Source organism: Vulpes vulpes, chromosome 15 (genome assembly GCF_048418805.1).
Source record: "Vulpes vulpes isolate BD-2025 chromosome 15, VulVul3, whole genome shotgun sequence".
NCBI lineage: Eukaryota > Metazoa > Chordata > Mammalia > Carnivora > Canidae > Vulpes > Vulpes vulpes.
The window spans coordinates 107,120,399-107,145,105 of record NC_132794.1 but is presented as its reverse complement, the minus strand read 5'-3'; the positions used below and the strand labels follow the sequence as shown (position 1 = coordinate 107,145,105).

The window sequence follows — 24,707 nt, the reverse complement described above, 5'->3', positions numbered from 1 at the left end:
TTTCTCTCTCTCTCTATGTCTATCATATATAAATAAATAAATAAATAAATAAATAAATAAATAAATAAATAAATAAATAAATAAATCTTTAAAAAAAAAAAAAGACTAATTGCAGGGATCCCTGGGTGGCGCAGCGGTTTAGCGCCTGCCTTTGGCCCAGGGCACGATCCTGAAGACCCAGGATCGAATCCCACGTCGAGCTCCCAGTGCATGGAGCCTGCTTCTCCCTCTGCCTGTGTCTCTGCCTCTCGCTCTCTATGTCTATCATAAATAAATCTTTAAAAAAAAAAAAAAAAAAAGACTAATTGCAGGGATCCCGGATCCCTGGGTGGTGCAGCGGTTTAGCGCCTGCCTTTGGCCCAGGGCTCGATCCTGGAGACCCGGGATCGAATCCCACGTCGAGCTCCCCGTGCATGGAGCCTGCTTCTCCCTCTCCCCCTGCCTCTGTCTCTGCCTCTCTCTCTCTCTCTGTGTGACTATCATAAATAAATAAAAAGTCAAAAAAAATGACTAATTGCATTATGATAAAACCGGCCCAATACTAGGTCCAATAAAAGTAGGCCAACAGGGCAGCCCGGGGGGCTTGGCGGTTTACGGCCTGCCTGCGGCCCAGGGCTTGATCCTGGAGTCCCACGTCGGGCTCCCTGCATGGAGCCTGCTTCTCCCTCTGCCTGTGTCTCTGCCTCCCTCTCTCTCTGTGTCTCTCATGAATAAATTAAAAAAAAACCTTAAAAAAAAAAAAAAAGCAGGCCAACAAATACCCTTGAATAACTCCTCACTGTTTCACAAAGACAAAGCTCAACTCCTCGGCCTGGTACAAATCCTCCACAACACAATTCCATAGAGCCCACCTCTCCGAGCTCTCAAGACCCCCACTCCATCCACACCTTCCTTTCTTCTCCCTCCCCAACTATATATATATATATTTTAACCTTAGATCCCGGTCTCTGCACCCTTTTGCAATTCCCACTGGCTGTTAAGGGGTTCACCGCCCCCGCTACGGGGAATCTGAAGCTTTCCAGGTTCAAATCCCCCTCCCCCTCCGCACAGGCCCGCAGAGCCAACTCTTTACAGCTGGGACCCCTGAGCTCGGGCAACAGGCTGGAAAATCTCGATCACCGCCCTTCACAGTAACATTGTGATTCAAACTCAGTAACATTCTCCCGAAGATGCTGGGGGGTGGGGGTGGGGGTGGGGAGGGGATGGAAGCGCACCGTGACCTGTTGCAAAAAAAAAAAAAAAAAAAAAGAAAAAGAAAAAAAAAATCCAACGGGGCTAGGGGAGCACTTTGGAAAACAGCTGCCTCCTTTCTCAAGCAAGGCTTCGTTTCCCGTCTGCATGATGGATGTCTGCAAACATGACCTTAAGTCTGTGCACATCTCTGCCCGAACGTTCTTTTTTTTTTTTTTTTTTTCCTTTTCCCCACGCCAAGAAGTCAACGAGGGATATTCGGGGGCATTACCACTGCGCCTTACACTGACCCGATGAGTCACTTTAATGCAGGGCTGCTCCGCTTACCACGTTACCCGCCGCGATAACGGATGGGGAAACCTTTGAAACTTCTAAAGCAATCTCCGCAGCCTACCTAGACCCGGAATACCTATTTGCGGGAAAACACGCCCCAAAGACAAGGCCAGACCTTAGGAAGCCCGAGGGGACCCAGCGAGCGCAGCTCCCGGCTCAGCCTGGCCCCGACGTCGGCCACAGCCCCTCCAGCCCGCCGCGCGGGGATGGCGGGGGCGACTGATGAGCACCCGTCGGCTGTTCTGACGCACAGAGAACAGCTCAGAAAGGCCGGCGGACTCCGACACCACGCGGAGCCACAGCACAGCTTCAGACGCAGTTGAAGATCCCGCTCTCAGGCTGGACGAAGGCGGAGCGGTAGCGCAGGCTGAGCCAACTGGAGAGCCCTACAGTGCGGCGAGCAGTCCTAGGACAGCCCCCCAGAGCGAGGCACTCTGGGACTCGTAGTTTACTTCCCGGGCAGCGTTTTTAATTCCCATCCCGTCCCCCGCAGCCTTCCAACGTCGCTTTTATGCTCTCCCTCTCCTTCCAGCACGCCGACTTCCTGGTCGCCGCACGCCCTCACGCACGACTACACTACCCAGAAGTCTCTTCTTCGCGACCCAGCGCGCCGGGGGCGCCGGCAGTCTCCCGCGGACTACAGTTCCCAGAAGTCCCCTGGAGAAGTGCTTCCCTCTCTCCTTTCCAGGACCACAATTCCCAGAACCTTCAGCTTCCCGGCGGTTCCCTTTTTTACTCGATCTCTCCTCGGGCTGGCTGGGGCTCAGCCGGCCGGCAGGCACAGAGCGGACGTCGTGATTCGTCGGGACTGGGCGCAGGGTTCCCTTAGCGGCCTGTTTTGCTCCCCACTCAGTGATTCCCTTTACAGGCCGTCGCGGCTGGCCTGAGCGGTGACCTGGCGGGCCGCGCCTGCGCTCTGCCCCGTTTCCTGCCTGGCTGGTGGCGGTGGCCATTTTGTTCATCCTCCTCCTCCTCCTGCTCCTCCTGGTTGGAGCGCAGTGTCCGGAGCGGGCTGGGGGGAGAGAGCCCGAGAGCAGGGTTCGGTGGCTTTTCCTCTGTCCCCAGCCGGTGCCCGGAGCCCCCCTCCCCTTCCTCCCCACCCCCTCCCCTCCCCAGCCCTGCCCTCCCCCTTGTCCCGGGATCGCTCCGTCGCACCCACCATGATGGAAGACGACGGGCAGCCCCGGACTCTGTGAGTACCCGAGACGGGGGCAGCCAGGCGCCGGGAGGCCCGGGCGCCGCGGGACGATGCGGGAGGGAGCGGGAGCGCGGGGCCGAAGCTGGGGCTTGCGGCGGCTCCTCGGCCGGGGCGGCGCGGACGCCAAGTGCATTCCTCCTCTGCCCCCTTTTCCTTGGGAAGGAAGCCCTCCCTTCCCCCAGACGCAGCCACTTCCTGGGGTCTGGGCTTCGTTTCGACCTTCTCCTCTCGCGCCCTTCCCTGCACACCCTCCCTGGGCCGGCCGTCCGCACGGCCGGGGCTGTCAGGCCCGGGAGAGCTGCTCCCCCTCCGCCGCGGGGGCCCCGGGCCGGGCCGGGCGCCGCCGGTCCCCACGGGGGCAGGGCCTGGGCGGGGGTGGGACCGGGGGTGGGACCGCAGCCTCGTGCCCGGGGCCGGGGGCCGGGGGGCCGGGGGCCCGGAGGCGGGAGCGCCCTCGCCCCGCACGCCCGCTGCCGGCCCGCGTCGCAGGCTGAGCTCCCCGAGGAAGCGGACGCGGAGCCTCCACTCCAGCCCGGTCTCGCTCCCTGCCCCACGTGCCCCCGCCCACGCTGTCAGACGCTCGCCGAGCGCCCGCTACTTTCGAAGTGCAGAAGGGATGCCTCTTGCGGCGCGAGCATCTTTCCCTTCTTCGAAGTTTACTTTGAGCGCTACCTACGCTAAACTGACAGCCAGTTAGTTGTTTCACTGCTTTCGCTCTTCTGGTCTTCCCTCCTCCTGATCTGTTTTGTGCTTTGAGACCCCCCAGAGTTGGATAAAGTGTTGTCTATCCACTATTCGATGTGTGTCTTCTGAGCGCCCGTTTCTTCCTCTATCTTGCTGTTGCTTTTTTTTTTTTTTTTTTTTTTTTTAAAACACCTGAAGCCCGGTCTAATGAATGAGTTTCAATCTTCCCACCGCTTGTTCAGAGTTTTCCTTTCTTTCCTAATGAAGAGTGATGACTCAGCATTTGCATTCCTTTCCGGGATAGTGTGGCACTCCTTTCTTTTTTCCTGCTTTTTTTTTTCTTTTTTTCTTTTTTTTTTTTTTAAAGAAATTCGGGGTGATTTCTAATGAACTGTTTAAGTTGGCCACCTTTGGTTTTCCTAGCCTCTGCAAGCTCAGCACACCTACCTCCAGTAGGAGTCAGATCGCTGCTTTGTTTTCTCTTGCCTCTGCCTGGTATTGATACGATCATAGTCCACTCCGCTCTGCTATCTGTTGGGGAAATTACTTTTTGGGGGAATAGATGAAGGTGGATGGGTACTCGGGAAGTTTGACTGGATTCTCATCTCTTCTACCAAAGAAAGCGCTCAGTGAAGAAGATAGATATCTATTTACAATATTGATACAGGTTTGGGGTTTGTTGTTGTTGTTGTTGTTGTTGCTTCATTTGGGAGGGGTGGGGGTGGGCTGGCGCTCTTTGTATTCCTGGTTCTTTAAATGTCTCAACCAAAGTATTAGCCATCCTGTTTTGAGAATTTGAGGCCAACTTAAGCACGTCAAATGCTTCAGTGACAAAAGTCTGCTTTGGAGAATTTTTATATTTATATTCTGCGCTGTCTCCCATTGCTGACTTTTTTTTCCCCAGAAAAGAGAGAATTGGAACAATTTGAAATTTGCCCTTTAAAATCTGTTGAAACCAAGGCTTGATAGCCACGTGTGCTGTGATGGAAGCATCTGAGAGAGCGGATTTAGTGCCTAGCTAGCATGTATTTAACAAAGATAAAAGTTACATTGTATCTAAACATCTGAAATGTCATCATTGCATCATAATAGCTACTGAATGATTGGTAAATTCTCATGGCACCTTTCTCATTAACTGTATCCGTTCCTTAAGAAGAGGAATTCCTGGTTTTGTGGGACTAAATAATTTGCCATTTCGCTACCTTTAATTCATATAACTATCTTTGCATTTGCCTTATCTTCATCTCCATCAGACCTTGGACCCTTCTCCAGTAGACTAATGAGCTAACTTTGTCACTTCTTACCTCTGCTCTCTCCAATCTCCTGTTTTTCTCTGAAACACACTTACTTCGTCTGTGTTTACAGTTGTCTAAGAATGTGACATGTGTACGTGTGAGTAAAGAAACATCTTGAGCTTAGTTGTACCTGTATGTCAGTACATGTTTACTATTCTGTCTTCCTTTTTCCTTCTCCCACTCTTCTCTATGGGAAGGGTTTTTTTTTTTTTTTTTTTTTTTTAGACAAGGACTGCTACATCTTCCTAGGTCTTACCCCTGCAGCACTTAGTTCACTGCCTGGAACACAAGAGGTACTCAAATATTTTACAATGATTATACTTCTTTGAATTAGTATTAAGGTTTTTTTTAAGTCCTGATTAATGTAAAATCATGAGCAGACATGACTGTCATACATGGTGTGGTCTGATAATTTATATATATATATTTTTTAAAACCTTTAAATGTAGAATTTTGAGATAACAAATGTTTCAGATTCAGGATTTCTCGATCAGATTTTAATAAAAATAATGTTTAGTCTAGTTTTTTTCTAAGTGTTCATTTTACATAATTCCCCTCAAAGGGTTCTTTCAGGTGTAAGTAACATGATGAAAACTTTGAACGTGACTTTAGAGGTTGACATCTAGTAGGGTTTTATTTTGTTTATTTATGGAGATCCTTTTATTTTACATTGTGATCTGTGGGTTAGGTTTTCAAGTGGCTAGTATGTTGTAAAAGAATGTACTCTTAACAAAGCTTATCTTAAACTGTTTCCTTAAAATGCCTGTGTGTTACTAGTGAGGTTTTTTTCCTGCAGACACACACAAGCTAAGACATATGGTTCTATCATCAGAAAACAATATGGTGTTTATAGCCTAGGTAGGTCTTTAAATATTCATTACCTACAGTATTACTAATTTATTTGATGGTATTTAAAGTGGTATAGAATTGCTTTGATGTTGAGCCTAAAGTTTGTTTATCCTTTAAAGGTCTGTTTTCTGATGTTCTTTGTTCTTATTTGACATTTATTTTGGGGTAATATATATTGGATAACTTGTGATCTAAAAAAACAAACGAGATCATTCTGTGTAATCTGGTGTTAGAAGTAAACTGCCTAACACCAACCTTGTGGGACCCACATTTCAGACTTGTGGGTAGCTTTTGAGTGCAGAGATTTGATCTGAATCTCTAATACAACATTAAATTATAGCAGTGCTCTATTGTGGTTTAACTTTCATTTATCTGATGCCTCAAAATTCGTAGGAATTGTGGATCTGGGATTACACCATGTTATGCTATGCTTTCCTGTTCTTTATTTCTGATAGAAGCTGTCAAAAGGAGGAAATAAAGCAGTGATTTAGAGTATAACCTGAATATTTGAGGGTAATAGCAGAAGAAACTATTAGATTCCATTATAAAATTGCTTAGCTATGTGATGGATTTGGCTATATTGTGGCTGTAATGAAGCACCTCTGTCAACTCAATCACATTCTCTGTTTCTTTAAAATGCGTGTGTGCGTGTGTCAATATCCTGTATATAGGTGGTCAGTTCGCTTGTACCCCCTTGTACCTTTCCTCCACCTTGCCCCCTTCCTAAAATAAAATACCCACAAATTGATGAGTTCATTTAGAGGCCTGTTGAAGGATATTGTTATGAACAAAAGCAAAAATGTTACTTTCATGGAGATTTAGCCATACTGTCTTGTGCAAAAGTACACATAATTAATTTCAGCCTTGGTAAGGCTACTCTTTTCAGAGTGAGAGCACATTCAGTGTTGAAAAAGCATGATTAGTCTTCTGAAAGGCATGATGTTCTTAACTTAAAATTCTGCCCAGTTGGACATAGGAAGTAGTTTGGCAATGTGAACTTTTGCCTACAGTGAAACTGCCAAGTTTCTGGTCTCAAATTGGATTTTAACCCTTAAATTAGGGATAAAAGCATCATTTCCCATTTTTAATGCTTTAGTTCCAACAGTTCCTGTTCATAGAAGACAAAATAGACCTAAGGTATGCCTTTTTTTTTTCTTCAGTAAAAAATTGTTTTGGAATTTCCTCAGTGTTTATTCTTTGAATTGACCTCCTAATACAAGAATTTGAGCCATTTATCTTTTTCTGTATTTTGTATGTTTCAAGCAGAAACTTTATACTTTAACACTTGGAACTTTAGAATATATTGACTGTTTCAGAAGAGAAAGAAAGTGAAGTGTAGGAACTATAAATTAGAGCGAGAAAAGATACTTCACTGTACTGCCAAGAGATGATGTTCTTTCTAGGTCAGATGTTGAACATCTGCCTTACATATTTTTGTTAGTATTTATTTTGGGACATAATTTTATGGTAATGTAAGATACACTGTGCAATACAGTATTTTAAAAGGTTATAAGTAGTTTCTTTGAATACTATGAAGGATGAAGGCATATGCAAATGAACGAATTACAGAAATTGAGTAAAGGAAAGAAAGGGCAGTCTGAGATTTGGATAAAATATAGGTGAAATTATATGGTGAATTACATCCCTTTTATCCCACTAAATTAAGATGTTGTACATGTTATGGAAGCCTTTTTTTATATTAGTTTTGGAATTTAGTTTGCTGCTTTACCACTGAATTTTTAGTGTAGATATTTGAAAAATAAGAAACCTTAAAACTGGATTTTTGTATTTCGTGTCATTCTAAACTTAGATTACCATTTTACTCCTGAGCATCAGTGCTTGAAATGTAAATTACCATATCTAAGTGTGCCTCTGGAAAGTCTTCAAAATTTATAACTCACTCGAAAAAGATTGACTTGGAATAAAAATACTATTAAAACTGTTAGGTGTGGAAGGTAGCTAATGCCCATGCAATTTTTGTGAACAAATCCGTGTTTAAGCGGTAATGCAAATTTAAAACTATTTATTTACATTGTATTATATAAAAATAATTATTCTACTATAACTTTGTTATTAGTGTCAATATGTGAAAATCAGTTTTATCCATTCCTCTTCTATTCTCTAAGCAATGAGCTAACTAGCACTTTAGGCTAAATGAATATAACATTTAGGAGACCAAGGTCACGGCTTCATTTTCTTTATAGAGAGTTCTACCTCATACAAAAAGAAATTATTCCCTGGATACAGGCTCACAAATCCCTATGAGTTAAAAAGGGACAGGCAGTTGTCTGACGAGCTTATAATCCTATAACCTTTGGTACTGCTGGAAAAAGTGTGTCATTCCATGGCCTACCGACGGGTCTGCTCTACTTTAATTATAAGAAAAAGATGGCGTGGTAGACCTAAAGCCGTTTGTCACTAGTTTAGTCTTCTATTTAAGTAACATTGGACGTGTGGTTCACTTTTAGAGCATTATTGCTCTAAATGCTCTAGTTATTAGTGCCCATTGCAATGAAATTCTTAGTTGAACTGGGAAATCGCTACTCATTCTTAATCAGATCATTTTTTTCTTTTTACACTTTACCTTTTCTCAGTTTATTTTTCCCTTTCAGGATGTTCCAGCTTAAAGCAGTTACGTATTTAATATGGTAACCATAGGTGCAATGCTCATTTTGGTCTCAGTGATCAGTTTCCAGATGTTATATATTATCGTTAGGAAAATAAAACTTAACGTCTTTTTAATTTCCAGGAGTAGCTATGTTAAAATTTATAAATGTTGTTTAGTTCATGAGGTTGTTCACAACAGATGTGAGTTTTAGGAATTATACACTGAGTACTAGAAAGACTGACAAGTTTGGCCATTTATTAAGCTAAATTCATATAAATCCATGGACGAATCCTATAAAACCAGGTGGTCATTTCTGGATGGTGGTATTCTTTTCTTTTGAGTTTATCTGTATTCTGAATTTCTTAATATAGGATAGAATACATATATTCAATATGTAATTAAAAAAAAAAATCCCAAATCTTTAAATCAGCATAGTGGAAAGTGTACCTCGATTTGTCTTATATTTCTCTGAATTTCTGGAGAAATCTTTATATTTGTTTTGTAATCTACAAATAAAGGTGTATTTTGTTGGTTCTGGTGTATTTTACACTAGGAAATTTTTATTATTTTTGCCCTGCTTTCCTAAAACAAAACAATGAAGATATACCATCAATGAATCTTAATTATTAGCAAGACAAAACAAAACCTTCCAATCTCTGTGTTTTGCTATAACTCCTAGTTCTGTTCTTTGTTCGTGTAATTGCTTTTGTTGGGGATCTAAGATAAACTCCCTTTGGATGTCTAATGTCTCTTTATGATCAGATCTTATAATCAATCAGTATTTTTGGTATTATTTATGTGTGTGTGTGTGTGTGTGTTTGTGTGTGTGTCTCTCTCTCTCACACACACACATACACATTTTCAATTGTGTTTTACATCCAGAATTTTTTTTTTTTTTTTTTACATCCGGAAATTGTAGCTATCTGGAGATTGGTTTAAATTTGTATTATTTTTATTCTAATAAATAAGATGAGAAAATGATATGTAGGATACGGAGTAATAATGCTTTGGGGGTATGCAAGGTCACAGTGATTTCTTCTTTATAAAATGTTTGAAGTGATACGTTAGTGGCCTGATTTAGTACCCAAGAACACTTGCTGCTTTTCTAAGTAAGGCTTCATCTTACCTGCATAGGATTAGGCTTAATCGTAAAAAATTGTACTGAAGACAGAGGAAGTTAAAATGAAATAAAAAGTGTTGAGTTAAATGATAATGCATTAACGTCAGATGAAGGGAAATTGCTGATAATGTATTCTTTTTCTTCTTGAACAGATACGTAGGTAACCTCTCCAGAGATGTGACAGAAGTCCTTATTCTTCAGTTATTCAGTCAGATTGGACCCTGTAAAAGCTGTAAAATGATAACAGAGGTAAGATCTTCCCAGTTCCATGTGCTGACAGCGTGATGCTTAACGTGGGAGATACATAAATTGATTAATATAATTTTAAAATGTCACTTTAGGCCTCAAGTTACTCTGATGGAGAGAGATTCACATTTATTGTGTTGACTTACTACTTTGATTTGGCAGACAGACTAGGTTTAGAACGGCGTTTTATTTGCGAGGACAAAGTTTGTGTGCTGTGACTCTCACGTGGTCATTCTTCAGGATGTAGTTACCTTCGAGTGATTCTGCTTGTAAAAAAACTGTTAGAGCGTATCTCATAGTGCTGAAAAACCAGATAATACTTCATACGATTCCATTAAGAATGTTACCTGTTCAGATAATCTGCATGTAAGGTTTAGGAATTGGTGTAGTAAAAGAACATTAGGTTCTTGTGTGCGTAGTGCAGCACCGTGCACTGTGGGTATCTCTACTAAATACTAATAATAGCAACTGTATGTAGACTGGACTTAAGTTGTTACGGTGATCATTTTGTTTTTCCTCTTTGCAAAGAAAACTTTCTTTTTATACTTTCCTGGTTAAGACTGTGTAGCAGTGCCCAAAGGCTCGTGGTTCAGTTCACCTTCTTCCTTTGTCTTTATTCACCCACACGCTTTTTAGACTATTTACTCTGTACCAGCTATTCCAGGAAGTTCTAGAGATAGAGTGCTAAATAAGACAGTTCTGGGCACTAGAATTCTACAGCCCGATGAGAGAGACAGAGGAGTTAACAGGCACTAATGACACATGCTGTGGGAGCACAGGGGTCTGGTACAGTCTTGGGCCTGGGGAGGCTTTATTGGAGGAATCAGCATTTAGGCTGAACCTCAAGGATAGCAGTGAAATCTGAGGAAGAAGGGATTCCGGGTGAGAGAAGAATGGCGATCCAGTCTGGTAAACAGGGAGCAGGTGTGCTCATGAGAGGAAGTTGAAGGTAGAGACTGTGGTGTGGTTGGTGTTCTGAATGGGATTAGTCATAAAAGATGGCAGGAGATGAGGCAAGAGTGTTCAGCAGGGGCTAGAAGCTGTGCTAAGGAGTTTGTTATACCCTGTGAGGGGAACTGTGAAAAACCCGTAAAGCAAATTGGACTTTTGATTTTCTTTCCTAGCTATTAATAATCCTTCTTCTGTTCCAGTACCCCTTCTTTCCTTTGATCATTCATTCATTTCATTCATTCTTTGATTCATTCATCAAAAATTTACTTTATGCTAGGCACTATTCAGAGTGCTATAGCTCTGGGGCTATAGTGGAAAGCCAAAGGAGACTCCCGTGAGTTTACATACTATTGAGAATATTGTTAACAAACAAACAATAATTGCAGATAGGCATAAGAGCTCTGACGAGAATAAAACCATTCTGTGATGAGGATTGGAGAGTTGGTGTTTATATAAGCTAGGTGGTGAGGGAAGATGTCACCTCTCTGATCTGAGACAGGAATAAAAAGATGGTGCCATCTGTGTTCCGAGCTAGTGGCAGAGGGAATGGCAAATACAAAAGGCTGTGAGTTGGTAATGAACTTGGTGAGTTCATGGAACCAAAGACCAAGATGGCTGGAACCTGGGGAAGTAGAGGGAAGTGGTGGAAAATGAGTGTAAAGAGATAGGCAGGCAGGGTTCAGAATCACCTGTGGTAGTAGGGGCCATGATACATAGTTTGGATTTTACTCTGGTTGTGGTGGAGTTTTAAGCAGAGTAATGAAGCACTCTGGTTTGCATTTTTAAGATTATTTAGAGAATGGCTTGTCATGGAGAATGGATTGTAGGGTGCAGGAATGGAAGAAGGTAAACCAGCTGGGTTTATTTTACTAGTCTATGTAAGAGCTGATGGGGATTTGTTCTTTAGATTGGTAGGCGTAGAGATAGAAATAGGGCAGTTTGTAATATAGTTTGCGGGTGGAATCAATTAGTAGGACTGGATGGGCTGGGGAACATAAGGGAAAGGAAGACATTAAGAAAGACAAAGGCTCTTGTTTGCAGTTGTGTAGATGGTCATGCTATTTGTTCAAATGGGAATGACGAAGGGAGGCATAGTATGGTTGGGGGAGTGGTAGGAATCAGGAGTTCTGTTTTGGCAGTGTTAAACTGAAGGTGTGCATTAGATATCCAAAGAAACATTTTATGTAGATAGTTGGGTAAACTGAGAGACCGGTGCTGATGATAGCGGCTTGTAGGTGTATTTGAACCTATGGGACTAGATGAAATGTGGACATAGTTCACATTTCACTAGATGAAATCTAGTCCCTTGATTTAAAGAGTGCTGATGGAGAGGGGTAGAGTGGTCTAGGTCTAAGTGCTGGAGCATTTCAACATTTAGGGTGATGCTTAGAGTTTGAGTTAAGGGGGAAGAACTGCCTTCTGAAAGATTTTCCATTAAGAGAACCAGAAAACCAAGAGGCTATGTGGAACCTAAAATAGAGTATTTAAAGGAGGAAGAGTTGTTAGCTGTTTTTGAGTACTGCTTAAAAGTCTTAAATGAAGACAGAAAAAGAGATCACAGAGGTGGCAGAGGGGTCACTGGTGAGCTCAACACAAAGTTTCACTGGCCTGGTTGGGTAGGAAGCCGATTGGAGTGGGTTCAGGAGAGAATTGGGATGTGAGAAAGTAGAGTCACTACAAAATTTTTGAGAAACTTTTGATAAAGACTTATTTTAATAGTATTCTTTTTAAAAATTGCACAGTCATCCATTTGAGGGGAGAAGGATTTGAAATGAATTTTTATAATTCATCCATATTCTGCAACTCCTACATTCAAATTTATAGATAGCTGTAAAATCTCATCTTGACGTTTATGTCATCCAACAAACATTGGTGACTGCTAATCAAGGTAAGGACACAATTGATCTCTAGAATGTCCCTTGGTGGCATAATTGGGAAGTGTCCAAAGAGCTAGGCGTTTATTTCCCTTTTCATAAATTCCATTTCAGTATATGAAAAATGCTTTTTTCCCTTAGTTTTGTGATTTTAAAATTTTTTTATTTATTTATTTTTTACTTGAGATATTATTTGTTGTAGATTCTAGGTTTCTCTCTATACTATCATGTTATGTTACCGATTTTAAGGCTAAAGAATTCTCTGACAGTGGGTTGGGACAAAAATCAGTGGTGTCTTACCTGGAATGCAGTGTGATGTGAGAGAGGGAAAGAGAGAGTGTGTGTGTGTATACACATGCATATATGCATATATTGAATGGGATTGGCCTGCTACTAGTTAGGTAAACTTGAAGTCAGTCTTCATGAGTTAGGGTAGTTTACTAAAGTGTCTTGTTATCATGGATCTACCATTGGACTCCTGTATGTTTTGCTAGAATTACCAGTGTTTTCTGTAAGGACCATCAGGGCTGAGGAGATAGTAAAATGAAAAATTAGCTAGCATAGTTTTTGTTTGCTATTTACCTTTACATCCTATCTACAAATGAATGTTATTGATAAACGTTAACTCTTTTACAAGAGGAATTTAAGCATGTTTTTCTTTGGAATCTTTTCCCCATTTCCTTTCTGTACCTCTTAACAGAGTTCACATGGCTACGACAGTGGGATTTTATATGAGAGCCCGTAGTTTTCTTGTCAGTATTAATGATCACACTTTTTTCCCCCCTCAAGGAAATGCCTTCTGGTTGCTTCGTCACTATTGTTTTAGACGTCTTATTTTGGATTTTTCTTCTAAAACTTTCCCGGAATGAAAAACCATGGTTGTTGAAAAGATCTTTATTTTATCTGGTATTATGTACCCCTTGTAAGTGCAACTAGAATTCCACATTTTAAAATAGTATTATTTTTTTTAGGGCGTTTTACGTTGAACAGTGATGAGTGTTTTTAGCCTTATGCAAAAAAAAATGTATTTGTACAATTTTGTAGTTCTTCAATACAGGTTGCAGTTTTATAGAATTCAATTCTGTTTTGGTTGTTATAAAGTTGTTATAACTTAGGTCATACTTTCTGATTGTCTTCATAAATGTCTCTTTGCCAACTCCTGTCAAGCATAATATTGTATAAAAAATTTAACGAAGATTTCTTTTTGTGTGTGTGATATAAAATTGTAGCTTTGTCCTGGCATATTTTATTCAGACATTTTCAGAAATCCTTTTCTTGATTACTAGCATACTTTTCTGGCTTTTGAAGACTGGATTCAAAGTATATAGAATCTCCTGTTCGTTAGAATAGTTTGAAAGATGGGGAATTCATTTCAATAGCAGATTATAAATTTGAAATTTTTGTTTTTATTTTCATCCCTTATCCAGGAAAGGAGCACATAATCATCTCATATGTAGTATTCATCCTAGTTTTTCGATCATAAGTAAAGTTTCTCAAGTTCGTTCATTTCTGTATTTTTTTTTTGTCATGGGAATAGTTTATGAAGGATTATGATGCATAAATAGAATTCATCCTTTTGAAAATTATGTTGGGAGAAAGAAGAGCAGTGGTAAGGAGTGGAGTGGTCCTTAAGGTTTTGTTAGGTCTAATATAAAATTCTATTTTATATTTAACATATTCCACCAGGATTCTATATTTTGCTTTAATAATGATAGTCATGATTCTATACCACTTTGATGGTTCTGTTTGAGTACAACAGTATTCTGAGGTGCAAAGTCAGGTGTAGCTATAAATCTTATTTTTTATTTTTATAAGTGTTAGGCTTTCATAAGCTTATGCAATCTCACCTTGTACATTCCTAGCTGTCAGTAATGTTTTTTCCTGGATTTTCTTCTCAGCAACCCGATAGCAGAAGGGTCAACTCTTCTGTTGGATTTTCTGTTTTGCAGCATACAAGCAATGACCCATATTGCTTTGTGGAATTTTATGAACACAGAGATGCAGCTGCTGCATTAGCTGCTATGAATGGGAGAAAAATTTTGGGAAAGGTAAGATAATACAATGATGGCACCTCATGAGTAATATATTTTTGCATGTCAAATTAGCTTGTGTGCGTGGTTTTTTGTTTTTGTTTTTAGCTTGTATTATTTTTAGCAAGTTTTTAAACAAATATTCAGCTCTGCCGAGTGATGGTTTTGCTTTATTCAACCTAGTGTTTTTACAAAAATTATCCTGTTTGATAAATGATTTAATAAGTGGTAAGTGTTATGGTTCTTAATGACATGCCTAATAATTGTATTAAATATAATCTTTATTTTTAGGAGGTCAAAGTAAACTGGGCAACAACACCAAGTAGCCAGAAAAAAGATACTTCCAGTAAGTACTCCTGCTGCATTTTACTGTGGAAGAGTTCTGAAATTATCCTGGCAGCGCTACCAGCTTAAGTAGGGTTTTTCTTCCCTTAGTATTGCCTGAAAAAGGCTTATTGTAGCTAACTTTTTAAGTATTTGATTACCAAATGCTTTGATTTCAGATCACTTCCATGTGTTTGTTGGGGATTTGAGTCCAGAAATTACAACAGAAGATATCAAATCAGCATTTGCCCCCTTTGGTAAAATATCGTAAGTATCATAATCAATACTATACTCTGTAGTGATAGGCAAAATTATATATGATTAACTTGTACTGGAATTAAGATTTTCTTTCCCTAGTTAGTGTGATTTTTTTGTTTGTTGGTTTGTTTTGTTTTGTTTTTTTTGATTAGTAGATGTTGTTGAAAATGTTAATGTCATTTCAATGTTTTGGGGTCTTGTTTTCATCTAATCCTGTGTATAATATGTTAAAAAATTTTTAAGTGATTGTTATCTTTGAAGCAGATGTTTGGGTGGAAAGCCTATTATAAAGTCCAACTTTCTGTCAAATGTTTTCAAAATTTGGTGGTTAACTAAAAGTGAATGTGATGTATACTGTGTATTAAACCTTTATAGGAAGAGTTTATAAATTGGGAAAAAGTAGGTAAATCCTTGGGTATATTGTGGTTAAATTGCAAATGTACATGTTTAATTATAATGATAAGTGTGTTTTGATATTTTAGCTGAAAAGTAGTACTATTATAATACTAAAATGTTTCATTGTCTGAGCCATAAATGTGGGATTAATTAGTGGATGTTTTTTTCTTACTGGTATTTGATTTCTGCTAGTTAGGGCCTAAATGTTTGATTTTTAAGAAAGTTTATGCTCAAATCTCACTTGTATGTTATGTGATCAAATACATTGGAAAATTTAAAGTGGTTTTATAAGTTCTATAAAATGTTTATTGCGATTTATCTTTCTGATTTAAATCTGTATATTTTATGTATTTCCTGTAGATTTAAATGAAACGTTATAGTACTACTTTACAGGAATATGTTTCACCTAAGAACAACAATATTTTTCTGTATACAATTTGTTGTTCTGTAGATTTATTTGAAAGAAAGATTTAATTCTTAATTTTCTATTTTGATATGTGCTTTGCTTTTTAATCTTTAAATGTGGTAAGTAGTACTGTTTTAAAAATCAGTATAAAAAATAATACAGGTTGCTGTTTTTCGATCTTTATTTATTATACCTGAGACCTGCAGTTTTTCTAAAGTCCAAGTCACAATTAAAAGTAATAGCATTCTGGTTATTTTGCAGAATTGCTCATAAGAATGGACAGGATCTTGAAGGCTAACTGCAAGGAACTGTGCACACTGGAACTCAGTTGTAGATTTTTTTCTCATTTCTATTTATTCTTATTATACATTATTTATATATACATATTTTAGTATTTACATTTTAACATTCTATATTCAGTGGAGTTCTATATTTCCAATCATTTTAACTTACTCACTAAAATTTCTGTGTAAATTTGTTGTTTTCGTACTGGTGTGCTTAGCATTGTTGTTAGTTTTTTATTCTCCTTTCTTAAATTTCTGAAAATGTCAATTTTTCAAAATTTACAGCTGCCCAAACTCCAAAATGATGGTAGAGAATTGACCAAGAAAAATAAAGAAATCTGTTAACAGGCCATGTATGCCTTTTTAATTCCTATTTTTACCTCTTTTTCAATTTTTTAATATTTCATATATTTTGTATCACTAGGCAGAAGACATTTAACTATTTAGAGATTGCATGGTAAAGTAGTTAGTATTGTTACAGTAATTTATAGAACCAGTAAACCTTAGAGGACACTAGCCAATAGAATATTAGAAAAGGAAACTATTGTTCCTATTAATCTTCCAATTTGAGCATTTAGTTTAGAAAGTGCAGGCTATTTGATTAGGTTGCATGTTTATTACATGTTTTTGTCCTACTGCTTTTTTCTAACAGGTAAAGAAGCGTTAGGGAGAGTTCAGGAATGGCAGTAGTTAATTAGGGCTAACTGGAATTTTATTTAAAAAAAATGCTCACAATACAGTGTGTGTGGTTCCTTTTAGTTTTTATTTTGAGGATGACTCTTACTTCCCTCATTTAGCTGTGCTTCTTTTCACAGGGATGCCCGAGTAGTTAAAGACATGGCAACTGGAAAATCCAAAGGCTATGGTTTTGTATCTTTTTATAACAAACTGGTATGTTCTTTCAACTCAATGTAAATTTAATACAAAATTTAGCCGTTTATTAATTGGAATCTTGAATATTCTTAGATGTTGACTATAAAATTTCTATGTAATTTTGTGTATTTTAATAGAGTATAATTGTTTTCTTGGAAATAGCTAGAAAAAGGCTGATTATAAGAAAGACTATTATGGTTGCATTAATGCATTGGTGAAGGTAAGATGCTGCGTTGGAAGTCAAACTCGACTAGGACGTATGAAAAAAGAAAAAAGAAAAGACTAGGACATATGAACTCATCTCAGAATTTGGAGGGAAGTTAAATTATATTTAATAGTTTTAACTTTTAAATTGTCATCCATACTTTTGTAGTTAGAATATTAATGACTATGGCAAATTATGTAAATGAAAATTAAAGTGATTCATCATGATTTTTGCATGTATTCTTAAAGAAAGAGGTACCAGGCTGTCTAAGCATTTGTAGTAACTTTAAAATCGGATGATAAAGTGGGCTTTGATAGTATTTAGACCAGTTTTAGCGACTTTTAAATTACCTATATCTTATTGAAGTGGCAAGATAAAGGTTAGGAGCTGTATTCTTTTGTTTAGATTCATTGCAAATTCACATTAGTTGTGATAATTAAATTCATTTTTATTGCCAGCATTCTAAATCCTAATGTGGAAGTCTTCTGTCTTAAAATGAATTCTTAATCTTGTATCACAGTCATAGTCCATTGCTACTAGAATATAGATTTTGGAGTATGTAATTTAGACCATAGTATTGGGAGTTTCTGTATAGTCAGTAAAAGTTACGTTTCAGATCAACCATTAAATTAAGGTATTTGTGAAGAACTTTGTTTTATGGGATTCTTGATTTCCCTCTTTCTGGTAATCAGTGGGATTATGATTTTTTTCTTACATATTTGAATTATAATCCTTTTCCCTTGATGCTTAAATGCTGTCCTAGTATTTTGAAATCTGTGAATAAAAATAGTTTTGGCATATCGCTGAAGTTCAGATTTTTTTTTTCCTTTTTTTTTTTTTTGGTGATACTAGTTCAGTTTTGTTTATTTAGGATGCTTAGTGAATTCAATCCCTTTACTGGTAAGATTTATTGGCTCAGCAGTGCCAGCATTTTATTTCATCTTCCCGGGTCTTATATGCCACAATTTTCTTCTCTGTTTGTAATTGCTTTCTTTCTCTTTTTCTCTGTAGGATGCAGAAAATGCAATTGTGCATATGGGAGGTCAGTGGTTGGGTGGTCGTCAGATCAGAACCAACTGGGCCACACGTAAACCACCTGCACCTAAAAGTACACAAGAAAGTAAGATGTGTCTACTGTGTGTGTTAAAATTATGGATACTTCACCAAATCCTGAATTAGGATAGTCTTAATTCCTTAAAATATAAATGTTATTACCATTGTAAGGCTCGTTTCATCTTGAATTTAATTGTCTGGTAGTAATTGGGCTTTGATAATTTGATAATTAGCATATTTGGAGCTGTGAACTAGCTGATTGTTTAGATCAAATCATGGCGTCAAGAAAATTCAGTTTTCACCCTCAGTTAGGTGTATCTCCGTACATAGTAATCAGTTTGGTAACTACTGTACAATCATGAACATTTTTGTTTTCCTTCTGTATATAGATAACACTAAGCAGTTGAGATTTGAAGATGTAGTAAACCAGTCAAGTCCAAAAAATTGTACTGTGTACTGTGGAGGAATTGCCTCTGGGTTAACAGGTATAGTGTATGGTTCCCTCCTCCCCTTCCCTGCAGAGCTGTATCACTCTTAGTGTCAGTATCGTAAGCCTTAAGTATTTTATTTGTGTGTTTTTGTTTCTCAGATCAGCTTATGAGACAGACTTTCTCACCATTCGGACAAATTATGGAAATAAGAGTTTTTCCAGAGAAAGGCTATTCATTTGTCAGGTAAAATTCTACCTACAGGTTACTCCTTTCTTTGACCCATGCCTTTCAGTTACATTACTTGATACCCTCAGGTATCAGGTAGGTTGGGCAACATAGTACTTTAACCTACCTGTATGCATACTGTTCTTTAGGAAAATGCCAAGTTGACAGTTACAAACATTTCTATATTTACTGTGTAAGTTCTTTTTTCTTTTAAAAAAGGACAAAACCCTCATATCTTCCCCTTTTAGATTTTCAACCCACGAAAGTGCAGCCCATGCCATTGTTTCAGTGAATGGCACCACGATTGAAGGACATGTTGTTAAATGCTATTGGGGTAAAGAATCTCCTGATATGACTAAAAACTTCCAACAGGTAATTCGATTTTTCACAGCACTTTTTAAGGTTTCCATCTTACATATCTACATAAAAGCTTTAGAAACTCTGTAAAATAAACAAGATAAAGCATATAGCTGCTTTCAGTTTATTATATTAATGCTTTTTCAAAAGTGATTATTTTGCGGTATTAACTGAATCTTAATACTTTCTTTCCACAGGTGTCACCACCCCAATAAACTTAGACAATGATAAATAACAGAGTCCTATTCACATAAGGGTGCTTACTTAGTTTTTCTCTTCCTTGTCTCCCACTTTCTTCAAATACTGTGTTTCTTACTTATTCCCTAAAACAGTAATTTGCTTTTTCCTAGGTCGACTATAGTCAGTGGGGCCAGTGGAGTCAGGTTTATGGAAACCCACAACAGTATGGACAGTATATGGCAAATGGGTGGCAAGTACCGCCTTACGGAGTATACGGGCAACCATGGAACCAACAAGGATTTGGAGTAGAGTAAGTTGTTTGGGTTTTTCCAGTATAGAAACATACAGTTTTGACAAAAGAAATCAGAAGTATGTTTTTCTAGGGAGAATCTATCTCAAGTAAATTCAGCAGGCTATCTGACATTTTTTAGAGTTACAGAAATCTTATGAAAAGTGATTTATAGTGCTAAAAATGTGCTTTTTATTACCTAGGTTACTTTGAAGTAACATTTGTGTCCTCCTATCTCTATAAGCTGTTGGTAGAATTTCATTTCATTTGCATTTCTAATCTATTTTATCTCCTCGTTTATTTTTGCATGGAAGAGGTCTTTGTCTAGATATGTTTAGAAATGTAATGATTTCTGTCTGTTGGGTTGTGTGAGAAGTCTAAGAAATTATGTGGTACAGAGTAGCTTGCTTTTTTTCCTTTGTTCATAAAATGGTTTTGTCCTTTGCTTCTTCCCCAGGTCAGCCTAGATCTTTATTTTTACTGATTCCTTCTTCCTTCTTTTTCCGGCACGAATTTTGTGTTTTTTAAATTTCTTAAATTGATGTACCATGTGTGCAATAAAGGATAGGTAGATGATCTGTCATTTTTAAAAAATCAATTTTGAGATGTTCTTCAGAGAAGTCATTGTGTTAAGTTGTGATTATGTTAACAAAAATTTGAGACTAATGTTAGGATATGGATTCTACATGTGTGGATGTGTGTCATTTATTTCTTTGTTCTTTGTTGTAGATATGTTGATTTCTTGTTTATGATGGGGCTCTGATTTTTGTATAAAAATATAATTTTTTCTTTGTGTTTGCTCAAGATGTTTTGTTTTGTTTTGTTTTCCAAGTCAATCACCTTCTGCTGCTTGGATGGGTGGATTTGGTGCTCAGCCTCCCCAAGGACAAGCTCCTCCCCCTGTAATACCTCCTCCTAACCAAGCTGGATATGGTATGGCAAGTTACCAAACACAGTGAGCTGGGACTCTAAACAAAATTGTAATTCACGATAGCTTCAGTTTCCTGTGACACTCTGAAGACATGAAAGTAGACATCGGAAAATGAAAATATTTATTTTAAAAATTGAAATGTTTGGAACCTTTAGCACAGCTTTGCTTTGGTGAAGGACACATGTCTTCTAGTTCTGCCTTTTTAAGTTTTTGTTCATGATGGATATGAACATGATTTTTCTTTGTGTACAAAAACTAAAATAAAGTCAATAAAGACAATTCTGACTACAAATTTTGATATAATAGGAGAAATGGGTAATACATTTTGATTCTTAAATACTATTCCATTTTTATCTTGCTGTTCAGTATTTTAACTCACTGTGTTTTTAAAAGAGCAAAAAAAAGGGAGGATCGTGAAAAACTGGGAATCACATATAAGTTCATCCTGAACCTTGATACTCCCCTCCCCTCCCCTGAGGTGGACCACATTCGAAGTCAGCAGGAAAAAAGTGTGATATTGAGAAGAAATTGCATGTTTTTGGAGTCGCTTTGGAGGAAATACTTTCTTTATACCTAAAGAAACTGAAGCCAGACTGATAAAGAAATTTTACAAACTAAATAAGGAACAGCATTATCTGAGTTACTTGAGTGAATCTTGGTGGTCCACATTAAGACATATTTTTAAAACTTTAAAAAGTGTTGATTATTAAAACTGTAGTAAATTACATTTCATTTGGGGGGGAAATTCCAAGTATGGTGTTTGTATTTAAGTCAGACAGTCATACTTGTGCTTTTACATGAAGTTTAAATGATATACATTGTAAATATTGAATAACTACAGTGTTTAAAAAGCATGCTTCAACATAGAAGTAGCAGCAATGTAATTATTTGAAGTAACACTTAACACACTCCACTGCATTGAATGCAATGGATTGATAAGAATGTTTAAGACTGACACTTCCAAGGTTGGCTACTATGTAAAATTAAAATTATACAAATTACTATACAGAAAAAGCCTTAATTTTAATTTCATACAAATCTTTGATGCATAAGTACATTTTAAAATGTCATTGGAAATTAGATTTTTTTTTCTTTACATCACTTGGTATGTAAATACCTTGATTAAAACCTTGTAAACCTATTCCAAGGTTCCTATAAGTTGTATAGTACAAGTGTTTTTAAAAAATCTTGGGGTGTTTTTTAAAATTAGATATATTTTGCCCGAGAATTTTTTTAACAAGATTGCTAAAACATCTTATTTAGACAGTTTGATGTACCAATTTATAATTGGGTATTCAGCTTAAGTAGTACACAGAGTTGTGACTTTTATTTTTATTTAACTTTTTTTTCCTTGTGGGTAGTGTGCATGGGATAATAAGCCTGATCAGAGGCTGAGTTGTATGTGTGCAGAGTTTGTAAATGAACCAATTGAGTAGATGTAGAATACTGAAGTTTGCTTCTGAGATATTTTTTTCAGGCTGTGTGGATAAAACCTGCCTCAAATTTCTATCGTAACAAGAATGTAAAAGATAAAATCCTATGTATTCGAATTCTGACAGCTAGAGGGTGCAAATGTTTAGGCAGTGTATTTGAAATGTTGCTTTGAGGCCTGGGCACCAAAATGAGAAAACCTTTACCAGCTAAGTAGTAAGATGCAATTAATACCCGCAAATTACTATTTTTTGAACGTTTCAAGTCTTACAATTAGCTTTAAAATAATGATGATTTTATAAATTGGTGACTACAATAATTCTGGTATTATTTTTCTTCTTCCCCCATTTACAAGAACAGTCAAATGTATTAAACATGAATATTTGTGGGGTCTGAAGTTCATCTTTGGGCCAGATTTGTTATGGCACTTTAGTTTTAACCACAGGAGTCATCTGTGACCCTCTTCTGTGTAAAATTTACCCTTATTTCTTTGTTAATGGCTAGCGTCCTTGGGGGATGTTATGGAAAAGTTACTTTATATTTTATAAGGAGAACACTCAAATTATATCAATTATGCCTCCTAGTTTAAAATTTCTTGAATATATGTGAAACTTGAACAACTAAAGACTTTTTTTTATATATTGATATTCTCAGTTTGCCTTTTTTGGTCTGCCAGTAAATTAAGTAGCTTATTGCAATAGCAGTTAAACGTAGCTGCAGTGTTTCCTGGTTGTATATTCTATGATTTAATAAAATTATCCAGACTAGTTATATCGCCATAGTAAACATATTACTGAAGTGTCCTTCGTCTCAATCTGAAAGAGAGAAAGATTTCATGATCAGTTAGTGGAAGTTATTTCATATTAAATGGTTTTTAAAATACAAAGCTACTTATCCAAATGAAATGCACCATTTTAAAATACAACTGTCAAGCTAACACAGACTCAAGTCTATTTTATAATAAAGTGAAGTCAGTGCTATCTTGATCAACTTAAGCCTAAGAATCGTTGTCTTTTCCATGTTCATTAAAAACAACAGCAGAGATTCTTTGGCACATGACAAAATGTTTCTTATTTCTTAATTATTTTGAGATTTATTTTGGTGATGTGTTTCTGACTGCCATCTTTGCTCTAATAATCTCTCTACTAGTATTTCCCCCATATCATTCCCACTTGATTTTTATGTCTGCTGGCAGTGAGAGGCTAAAATGACTGGCCAACGTAAGCCAAAGCTGTAAACCACAGTTGAAGTAAGTCTTTCAATAAAGACTAGACTATATGATAAGTGGCTTTTTCTTATTGTCGTTTATTACTTAATTATTCCTTCCAGGCTGCCATGAAATGCCAAGCAGTTTTGTTGTAACTTATTAGTAAGGTATATGGAATATGCATATATTCAGGATCTATGTGTTATGTATAAGTGTCAAAAGTCCATTGGCTTTGTTGAATTAAATTTTTTAATTAAAATTTAATTTCTGCATATGGAGCAGTAGAAACCTACATCTTTCTAAATTTGTATGCTCTCCTGAATATTAATATAGTAAAATTTTATTAGAGTCCCCAGATAATGGAAATCATTGTTTTACCATGTCTAGGTTGATCTTTGGGAGTATCTGCGAATTAAGTTTGCACTCAACAGACAAATCAGAAAAATTAAATCTTACCTGTTTGTTAAAAATTAGTATTTGGACTTCCACTTAATACAATTTAAACCTTGAAGTTGGTTTTTAGTGTGCATTGGAAAGGTGCAAAAACGATAAAGACTTTATATAAGCCTTCTGTTCCAAATGAGCAGGTTTTGTTAAATGTGAATTCTATGTGTAGTAATGAAGTGTCCTACTTTGTCTGAATAGGTTACCATGAGTTAGAATGCCATCCATTCTATTTTGAAACAAGGAAATAATGTGAATAATCACGACTTCAAATAAATGTGTTCATTAGTACAGATTATTGTGAAATGTGGGCTCCAGTCTGCTCAGATGGATCTACTTTGGCAATTAGTATGGAGGCTAGAAGCTAATTCACAAGGTACTTTGCATAAACATCTTTTTGGGGGGCAAGAATGACTTGGTTTTAAAATTGCCTAAATGTGAAGAAGGTTCAGTTTATATCTAGGAAGTTTAGGAGGGGTGGGGATGTATATATAGTTGGGGTTTTTTGTAATCTTGGGCAAAAGAGACAGGGCAATAATAATAATTGACTTTTTGATCTAGTCAATATTTTGAGGGAAGAGAGCTTAATCCACATCCTGTTCACAGTTTGGTTTTTAAACAATGTCAATGAGAGTGACTGTTGACAAAAGTTATGTATCAAATTATTGTCCTTAAATGTTCTAACTCAGTTCTAATACAGTTGCTAAATTTGACTTTTCCAAATTGTGTTTTTTGCAATCACTAACCATTATTTCTCTGAAGTGTTCTCTGGAAAAGTGATCACCATCTAATGTTTTGAAGTCAGCTTTGAAAGTCTGCCAGACAAATGCAACTGGAGTGCTGTCTGCTGGCTGTTAGAGGAAGGGCAGGCTAAGCGACATGTTGAATAGTAATCTCGGTGGAGCTGTCCAGTTGATCTTGCAGTTGGGCTCAGCTCGCCTACAGATCTCCTGTTTTGACTCTGCTTTGTTCTGGTGAACTGACAGACATTCGCAAAGAACCTAGTTGCCAGGTGATACTCAAAAACTGCATTT

At 37.7% G+C, this 24,707-nt stretch overlaps 1 protein-coding gene across 12 annotated transcripts; it reads left to right on the top strand.

Annotated features, from left to right (window-relative positions):
* The first annotated feature begins 2,001 nt into the window (after positions 1 to 2,001).
* On the top strand, positions 2,002 to 23,306 carry TIAL1 (TIA1 cytotoxic granule associated RNA binding protein like 1). Of its 12 annotated transcripts, none has more exons than XM_072740226.1 (14): positions 2,080 to 2,716; positions 4,927 to 4,994; positions 5,498 to 5,559; positions 9,431 to 9,527; positions 14,299 to 14,397; positions 14,671 to 14,725; positions 14,883 to 14,970; positions 16,863 to 16,938; positions 18,137 to 18,245; positions 18,568 to 18,663; positions 18,768 to 18,852; positions 19,083 to 19,206; positions 19,542 to 19,681; positions 20,493 to 23,306. In XM_072740226.1, exons 4-14 carry the CDS (start codon positions 9,516 to 9,518, stop codon positions 20,617 to 20,619), a joined length of 1,011 nt encoding a protein of 336 aa, XP_072596327.1. In that variant the 5' UTR covers positions 2,080 to 2,716; positions 4,927 to 4,994; positions 5,498 to 5,559; positions 9,431 to 9,515; the 3' UTR covers positions 20,620 to 23,306. The 12 variants fall into 12 exon arrangements, 10 of the variants coding, with proteins under 10 accessions (XP_025850124.1, XP_072596327.1, XP_025850114.1 ...); XM_025994347.2 differs by having other exon boundaries at positions 2,249 to 2,716; positions 14,248 to 14,397; XR_011997599.1 differs by lacking the exons at positions 4,927 to 4,994; positions 5,498 to 5,559 and adding an exon at positions 19,389 to 19,447 and having other exon boundaries at positions 2,166 to 2,716.
* Positions 23,307 to 24,707: the final 1,401 nt, after the last annotated feature.